The 9,257-nt window shown below is 33.7% G+C and overlaps 1 protein-coding gene across 1 annotated transcript; it reads right to left on the bottom strand.

The window, feature by feature from the left end:
• Positions 1 to 732: 732 nt before the first annotated feature.
• Positions 733 to 8,535, bottom strand: LOC107477724 (DNA repair protein RAD16). The gene is made up of 16 exons (XM_016097780.3): positions 8,343 to 8,535; positions 7,744 to 7,845; positions 6,271 to 7,406; positions 5,781 to 5,903; positions 5,553 to 5,626; positions 5,281 to 5,344; positions 4,995 to 5,141; positions 4,822 to 4,907; positions 3,946 to 4,015; positions 3,407 to 3,532; positions 3,003 to 3,233; positions 2,599 to 2,703; positions 2,369 to 2,521; positions 1,501 to 1,589; positions 1,299 to 1,379; positions 733 to 1,204 (listed from the first exon to the last, which is right to left on the bottom strand). Exons 1-16 carry the CDS (start codon positions 8,386 to 8,388, stop codon positions 1,132 to 1,134), a joined length of 2,706 nt encoding a protein of 901 aa, XP_015953266.1. The 5' UTR covers positions 8,389 to 8,535; the 3' UTR covers positions 733 to 1,131.
• Between the last annotated feature and the right edge of the window lie 722 nt (positions 8,536 to 9,257).

The following is a 9,257-nucleotide window of genomic DNA, read 5'->3' on the forward strand; positions in this document are numbered from 1 at the left end:
CAATTAAAAAATTTGTGTTATTTTCTGATAAATTTTACATAATTCAAAATTCCTCCTTATCTTTATCATCATATTTTTTTCATCTTTTTCTTCTTATTTTACCTTCTCATAATCTTTGTTTTATCCTCTTAATAAGAATAAAAACAAACAAAAAAAACAAAAAAAAATAACATAATACTACAAAATTACTAGGAAGAACAGGAGAAAAAGAAGAAAAAAACCAACAACAACAACAACAGCAATAAAAAGAACGACTATGAAAAAGAAACACGCAAAAAAGAAAAAGATACAAAAATTCATGTTAGTAAAAATAGTTGAAACGCATTTTCACATTTTCATTAATGAAACTAGTTTTTATTAAATTTAGACCACTTAATTAGACTTATATACCAAAAAAATTTGAATGTATAACAACTAACAAGACTATAAAATTATACATCAAACTCGTTCCAATTCCCTTATTTGTGCATTTTTCTATTTAAGTTATCGTAATTATTATGTATGAGCACGAGATAAGGCTGACATGTTTACTGAAGAAAAAATGTGAATTAGGAATATGATACCAAAACAGTGAACAAGTTAAATTGATCAAAATTTTCATCTGGATCTAACCAACACTGAATTGAAAAATTGAAGTTTTGCCTCCAAGGCGCGCAATGGTTCACCTTTTGATGGTTTCCCTACGAATTAAGAATGAGCTTGTACCAACCATCTCTAGTTCACATTAAACCATCAAGCATAATTCTGCTTCACTTGGGAAGCTGCTATCTCAAGTAGCATTTACCAGTTACCAAACAGCTACTAAACAAACATATAAACAACATGAAACGAAGATGCAGTCTATGAGAGTCCAGCATTCTGTTAAGGTTTCATTTCTATGAAACATTAAAAAGGGCCTTCATGATTTCAATCTTACATCAACTAAAATGACGAGTAGATTGAAGTCAAAAACCCAGTTCATCAAAACCCCACCAGCATTCAGCAGCATCTTAGAATGTTATATACCTATTTACAAATTATAACCGTTATTGATGTGCATAAATATCATATTTGAAAGCTATGCCCAAAAAAAAGTTCTGCAAAAATTGTATTAGGAAGTGACATGTCTTCTTGTCAGAATCACAGGCTTGCTTAGGTAACAAAGAGGAATTTCAAGTCAGCCTCCGTCAATTTCCCTAGCGCCTCGGAGGAGCCGCCAATAGTCCTAGAGGGACATGAAAGCAATTGCCATTATTCATAACACATTGTGTCAAGGTATGCATACCTACATTTCAAGCTTGTTCACACATTTAACTTACCCTTCAAATACTAGTTCCTTTTTCTCTTGCAGTTTTAAAATCCTCTCCTCAATTGTGTTTTCAATGACAAATCTGACGATTCTGTACAGCAAAACAATGTCAAAATTTCACCATAATAATAACAAGAGTAACCAACCCAACCCTCCATTTCTTTTTTCTCCTTTTAATTGCATTTTCTAAGTGTTGGTTCAAGAAGCAGCACCTGATTGGCTTATATTGCCCTATCCTGTGAATTCTGTCTTGAGCCTGACGCTCCACAGCAGGGTTCCACCAAGGGTCCATCAAGAAAACCTGAGCTTGCCCAACAAATGAAGCCACGTTTTAACAAATTAAATCTAGGCAAGGCTATTGGAGGGGAAAAAAGAAAAGGAAGAAAATACAATAAAAAATAGTACCAATATTTGACTACTTTCAAAGCCTACAACAAACAAAATGTTTAAAATAGTGACCAAGAAAAGGGACTTTAAATAGTCCATTATTTGTGTAGAAATATAGGTTTATGAAAACAACAGTTCAAGGAACATGTGACAAAAATCATATTCAAGTAATCAACCCATTATGAATATATGTGGCCTACACTAAAGAAAATATGGTGCAAAAAGAGGAGCAAGAACCAAACCTAGAAAAGAACACCACAGCAAGTCATAACTCATAAGTTTGCATTACAAGTCAATAAATAGATTAACCTATTTTCCCAAAGAAGCTACTCTTAACCATAATCAAATTTATCAAACTAGGAATCCCAAATTTGTCGAGTTATTAACTGATTGAGGAAATATGTTAAGAACTTCTCGTAAGTGAAGTTTAAAATATGGCAACACCGCATAGGCACTGGGTTGAACTTGGTTTTCAGGCACTTAATACTCCAAATGGTTCAAATCTTGTGCATAATGAATGGCCACTCATTATAGTTCAAAACTATACGATTACCTTGGTCGGCGAACGATACAACACTTTTTGCTCAGTGCATCATAGGTCCTACCAGTATCCATAAACTAATCTCCAGATACTCTAAAACTGACTTAAAATTTGACAGCAGAATATAAAAGATGCAAAAGGAGATAACTCACATGTGATGCAACTGTTAAATTGAGAGCAACACCACCGGCCTTCAAGCTCATGAGGAAAATTTTGCAGCCTGGATCATCAGTAAATCTCTTAATGGCAGCATCCCGAGCAGCCAATGACATGCTTCCATTCAATTGAACACAAGATACACCTGACTGCAATCAGCTTGTGATGTCATCATCTTGATGCATTCTACACACATTTATAAAGTTGAAAGTGACATAAACATTACCTTGTGCAGGGAGTAATTTATGAGATCCAGGAATGACGTGAATTGACTAAAAACAATCCCTTTTGCAGATCCATCCCTTTCAACCATAAATCTGATTTCTTCTCTCTGCAGCGATTTCACCTCATTCAAAAACGAGTTTACCAGAAGAAATTGCAGACCAATAGATAAACTCATAAGAACATTTTTTCAAGACAGAGAAGCATTGCTTCAGGTACAGCTTCCCAGATGATGTCTCTCTTACCTAATTCCCCCCTCCCCCACCAAAGAGCTGATAATAATATTATAGGAAGAGTAAAATAAAAATAAATAAAAATCAACAGTCAAACCCTTCAGCTGGGTGATCTTTCAATAGACAACCATTTTTCTTCTAGCAAGCAAACTACGTGAATTTGTAAGATACACACCAGTGCCTCAATTTTAGTGCTTGTCTGAAAGTTCTCAAGCCGAATTCTGTTTAGAATGCTGGAGGATCTGAAACCTTTAATGGTTGTCTTATTAGCCTGAACCCCAACATCCTTGTTTGAAGTTAAATCAACAGTAAGTAACTTAGAGCATGTGGGGCATGATACTTGTCCTAAGGAAGCAGAAAAGTCTATCAAGCATGCCTTGCAAAAGATATGCTCACAAGAAGTAACCTGAAACAAAAAGGAAAAGATATTTGAATAAAAATAAAAAACACAATAAAGCTGGTTGAAGTAGCTTTCCCATTTACATGCTTGTAAAGACAGAAATAGTGGAGATACAATAAGGGCAACCCGGTGCACAAGACAATAATAAGTTTATTTACAAGAAGAAAAGATGAACTTACAACAGGATCTTCTACTGGCTCATGACACAGGCCACAAGCTTGTTCAACATTACCATTACTAGGCAAGTTACTTTCTCTCATTGCAGTAGCTTGAGAATATACCACAAGATATGGATGATCAACAGCCTGTGTATTTAACCAGTGATGCATGAGGCACATGAGCAGACATATAAAAGGGGAATAATTAATGATAAGAACAACTTTAAGATAATAAGAGTAATGAGAGTAATAAAGGAAATCAACTTCTGATTTCCACATTTAAAAGGAGGGGGAAAATAGTATTGAAATAAAGAATAACAATATTTCAAATAGGTCACTCAGTTTTAAAATGAAGCTAAGAAATTCCTGCCATATAGTGTGTTTTTAGTTTATCAATGTCTGTACAGACATGTCCTATAAACTACTAACAATTCCCGCCCTATACTGTCGTATTCTTTTAAGCTTTAAGAACATGGTCAGTTAATTGGGATTCAAGAACTTCAAAAGGAGACAGAAGTATAGAACTTCTGATTAGTTCCATTAGAATAATGAGCATTCACCTGCCGAAGCCGTGTGAGGAGGTCAAATATATGAGCATAATTATTCATCAAAGTATTTTCCTCAACATATCTGTAAACAAAAAAAGTAAAATATTTGAACACAAGTACACAACCATTGATGACTAGCATGGCTAAATCAAAATAGAAGAATTTTTTTCCCATTATCTAATAATTGTAAGAATGGAATGGAATATAAGGAAACGACCAAGAGAAATCATGTATACCCAAACCCTGGATTCACCTTCTGTTCCATTTAAATAAAAAAGAAAAGTAGAATCATAGGCTCGGAATCCATTTTAATTACAAAAATATAATCATGAAAGAAATCTATAAGAAGTTAATTCTATATTTTTTACCCATCATTATCATTTCCCCCTCACTACTTTCTTCTCCACTTGCTTCAAATTGAGAAGTGTGGGAAAAGGAATTCATATTCATACAAATTCTGATATGACAAAGTACTGGTATAATCTAATATTAATCCACAAACATGGTTAAACTAAACTTGTTTGACATGATCAAACTTCTATGAGAACATTGATAGCAGCTTGGAAACCAATCATCTGAAGTTGAGGCAAGGCAAGGCATGCCAGACCTAGCTAATCAAATGTCAGATGGAAGTTTCTGATAAAGACTTTTTGGCTTATGTTTTGACCCACTATATCAACCTCAACCCTAGTTGACAAAAGGAACTGTTCAGGACAAGCAATTGCCCTCCAGGCCAATTTCATTCACAACAAGGTGATATGAGAAAGTAATTTAACAGCAACCAGTAAATTCAATAGCACTTCATTCTTATGGAATAAATTTTATTTTTGTTTTTTCACAGACAACAGCTTTACCATACTTTATGATGAGATAAAGAATACGACATACGTATTAAACTGTGCCTGACTTTCATTGTATAACGATTCATAATAGTCTTGCTCTTTTATGTCCAGGCTATCCTTCCTCAATGAAACCTGCAAGGAGAAATGAATTAGAAATAAATATGTAGGGTTTCCATATTCATAATTGCACAACTAGCCATATGAGCAACAGGAACTTACAATTCTAGGTGGTAGTGCAAGATCAGCAGCCCTGCCTGTTTTAGTTCGCCTTAGAACTATGTTCTTTAAAATTTTGTTCTTAAGCAGTATCATAGCTCTTCTTCCATAATCACCATATCCATACGATTGAATTGGTGTGGCAACATACTAATCAAGATTAAACATGAATAATAAAGAGCATGTTAACTTGTCAGCTAAGACTCTGTACAAAATAAAAAAGAATTGGCAACACAATCTCTGTCACACATGGTAAAGAAAAAATTAGATCAACAAACTGTAGACTTACTTTGTTCCACCAACAAAAATGTCTAACAGAACTGTGACCACAGGCTGAACATTGTTTAGAGGAGCTGCACAAGGGAACCAGGATATTAAACATAGTTAACAATTCCAGAATATCTAGTATTGAAGAATGTACAAATACATATACCTATGAAGGCAGCACATGCACCCAACACCGTATATATTAACATAATGATGCAAGTATTTGAAAAGTGTGAAAACAACAGATGACAATGCTTATCAAATCCACATATTGTTTTTGAATCTAAGCCATACCTGTGATCAAGAGCCCGGCAATCACAGTCCTTGCAGAAATAATAGGAATAAGGAACTATTTGCAGAAACCGAACCTGCATAATGGCATTCTACGTGAATTATGTCCATGATGAGATATAAAACTTAGCTTTCAGTCTTCCACCAAACAGCTTATAGGAGAAGTTTGTCCTTGATAAATTATATAAAAAAAGCAAAATAGATGGTAACCCAAAAAGACTGTAGTGTTACCAGAGAATACAGCTCTCCAACACGGTTCTGCAGGGGAGTGCCACTAAGCGCCCATCTGTATGAAGAGTCTAAGGCAAGAACAGCTTTTGCAGTGTTACAGTGTCTCGACTTTATGTAGTGTGCCTATTTTTCATATAAAGGAACAGATCAATTCATATCTCACAATGATGATTTATAATATATCGTTTGCAATAAATAAGAAACACCAAAAATGTAAAATTAGAGTTATTAAATCAAAACCTAGGCTAGAGCAACAAGTCATTAGCTTTAAGAAAACAAAATGAACTGTGTAGGAGATAGCTGATTAAAACTTTGCTTGGGGATATTCAAACAATAAAGAAAACACCCTCAGATGTGTGGAAATAATAGAAAAAGGGAAAGGTACAAAATAACTATTTCATTAAAAAACATCTTATGGAAATTAGAAAGTTCAATTATAGAAGTAAAATAGTTCCATTAATCTTGATCATAGTATGCTATCAAAACTCACTTCATCCAATATGATCCGCTGCCATTTTACAGCATGAAGAAATGATTTCTCCCTGTCAGTGGAATCTAAATCATCCATTCCCAAGCCCATTTTCTCTTTCTTTTTCTTGTCAAAACCATCCTGTTCCAATTCTTCATTCCAATACTCAGGATCTTTTATCTTCTGTTTTGTAGCAAACTTTTTCTTTTTCTTCATTTGTTTTGACTGTTTTTCTGTTCTCACAGCATCAGGTCCACAAAAATACCTCAGGTGATAAGGTAACTTATTCAGGTAAAATAACTTTCCGCAATATTGGCACTTTTCCTTAGGAGGCATCATATATTTTCTGTACTCAGACTCCACGATGGAGTAGGTTGTTATTACAAAATCATATTCAGATAACTGTTCAACATTCTTTCCTCTCCTTGCCCCATGATAAACCAGCACCTTGGTGCTTCCTTTCAAAGTAAATCGATCAATCTCATTAACCCACTGAGTGACAGCAACCACAGGACAAATAACAAGTGTTCCTTTGATAGCAGGTAAGACTCTTGATGAACCTGCCACAGGTGCAGGTTCATCTTGCTCACAAATTATGTGCTGGAATTGACGTTTAGCAAGTACTAGGGTAATTGCTTGAATAGTCTTCCCCATCCCCATCTCATCCGCAAGAATTCCTCCTCTTGACACAGAACTTTCCTGCTTCAAAGCCCATGCTAACCATTCCTTCTGGTACCTCAACAAAGGCATAGTCAGATCTGAGGATGGCTCAGCAGTTTCATTCATTTCTTCATTTTGATGATCTAAGTCAGCATCTGCTGATAAATTCTCATCGATCCACCTTTCTTGCTCCTCTTCCCAAGCATGCCATAGTAATACTATGTCAGATGCTCCCTTTTTGCTTTTCCTTGTTTTTTTCTTCTTTCGGTTATTAACCAAATTGACAACAGCTGCTGGCTGAATCTCTACATCAATCAGTTCTTCATTTCTCAAGTTGTGTGTCTTTCTTTTCTTTTTGGACTGTGCCTTTCCCCTTTTGTATAAAGGGTTGCTACCATCAGATGAATCAGAAGTGTAATCAACCATTATATCAGAAACACTAATGCTTAAAGTTGGGTCTTGATTCAAGTCGAAAACATTGTTCCCATCTAATGCATCTGTAAGAAAATGACGTTTAAAAATAAAACACATATGTCAGCATAATAATATTGACGATTACATAAATAAGAAGGTTTCAATTTTCTTGCACAATGATATCTACTCTGCTTCTCCTACAGAGTCATGATAAAGTAAACTAGAATCTTAAACAGACATAATTACTAGTTCATAAAACATTCCTTGAGTCAGACATCCTTTCCTTTCAATTGGGCAACACTAACAACTCAAACCGTATAGCCAACCAAGTACTACCAACTAACAAGCAAATATCATAAATTGAAAATTCTTAAAAAATAAAATCCAAACCACGAAGAAAGGTAATTAATATTAATATACCTTCATACTTGGAATCCGAAGATATTGCATAAGCATCTCCATCCATATCGTTAGTTTCAACTCCTTCAGTGGTATCCCTCGGTTGCTTCCCCCTCCCTGCTCCTAAATCCGCACATGAACACACCACAATATAACTAACTAAAACAATAACTAAGTTCCGCAAAGCAATAAATCATCACACTCGAAACCCTTTTTTTTAAAATGCTAAAAAAAACCAACTTTGAAACACTTTGCATTGCGAAACCAATTAACCTCACGAAGAGAGCAAAGGTATCAGTTGAATTGGGTCACTTGTATCCAAGCATGCCTAAAATCTCTAACACTGGAATCACTTGTTAGACTCAAAACTCCGTTAAAAAGTAATAGTAAATAAACAAAATATAAAATAAAAACTGAAAATGGCTAAAAATAACGCACTCACAAAGTCGCAATTCAATAACATTGTAGCAGATACCAAAAGGTAGTAAAGTCAACACCAAAAGCCGCGAAAAGAAAAAAGAAAAAAACAAATAAAAAAATCGGAAAAGACAAAATAAAATTAAAAAAAAAAAGAAGAAGAAGAAGAAAAGAAATAGATAGTAGGAGTGTTAGTGTGTTACCAGAAGGCGAGGTTTGGGAAAGGCGACGATGAGAACGAAGCTCCATTGTGAAAGAGAGAAAGAGAGAGAGGGGTTTAGGGTTTTATGTTGCGAGAAAAGAAAAGAGAGAAGTGAGAAGAGGGAAGAGAGGGGGGAAGATGGTTGTGTTAAGGGAACCGCACTCGCTCCACAAACTGTGTGACACTCAAACGGCGGGAAGACACTTTGTTTAACAGTGCCTCAACGACAAGTGCTACTATTCTCTGCAACGCGGACCACCTTATCCCTAATTAATTAACTAATCCGCATTTATTAATGATATATATTTTTTAAAAAATAAAGGGATTTGTTAAGAATACCAAAATTTACGGAAAAATATTTTGTAGAAAAGATAAAAGGTAAATTTTTATGTTTTTGATATTATTAAGAACTTCAAAATTATACTTTTTATAAAATAAAATTCCTTTTGCACTTGTAACAAGTATTTTTAGTAAACAATAATTTAAATGTGTCACTTTTTAAAATTTTTTGGAAAAAAAATTACTAGAGTTTTATAACTTTTAAAAAATGTAATTTGACGTTTTAAATTCGTCAATTGATTAAAAGAAGAATGATTTCTTTCGATTTTTTTAATTGTTTGATAAAGTATAATTTTTTATCATATATTTTTTAAGTAAAACCAAAAAAGATATATAAAAAATATTTGATAATAAAAAATTATATTTTACTAAATAATTAAAAAAATTGAAAAAATCTACTACTAATTAAAAGAGATGTTCTGTTAATTTTCTTTTTAGATTATCTTTTATATTATTTTCTTTCCTTTTGTTATCTAATATTTTTTTACATTTTTCACAAAAGAAAGGATCTATTTATATTTATACCAAGTGTAAGTGTTGTTGATATTATTTTCGTTTTTTTTTTTCGGAATTTTAA

The sequence above is a fragment of the Arachis duranensis genome, chromosome 3 (assembly GCF_000817695.3).
Source record: "Arachis duranensis cultivar V14167 chromosome 3, aradu.V14167.gnm2.J7QH, whole genome shotgun sequence".
Taxonomy (NCBI): domain Eukaryota; kingdom Viridiplantae; phylum Streptophyta; class Magnoliopsida; order Fabales; family Fabaceae; genus Arachis; species Arachis duranensis.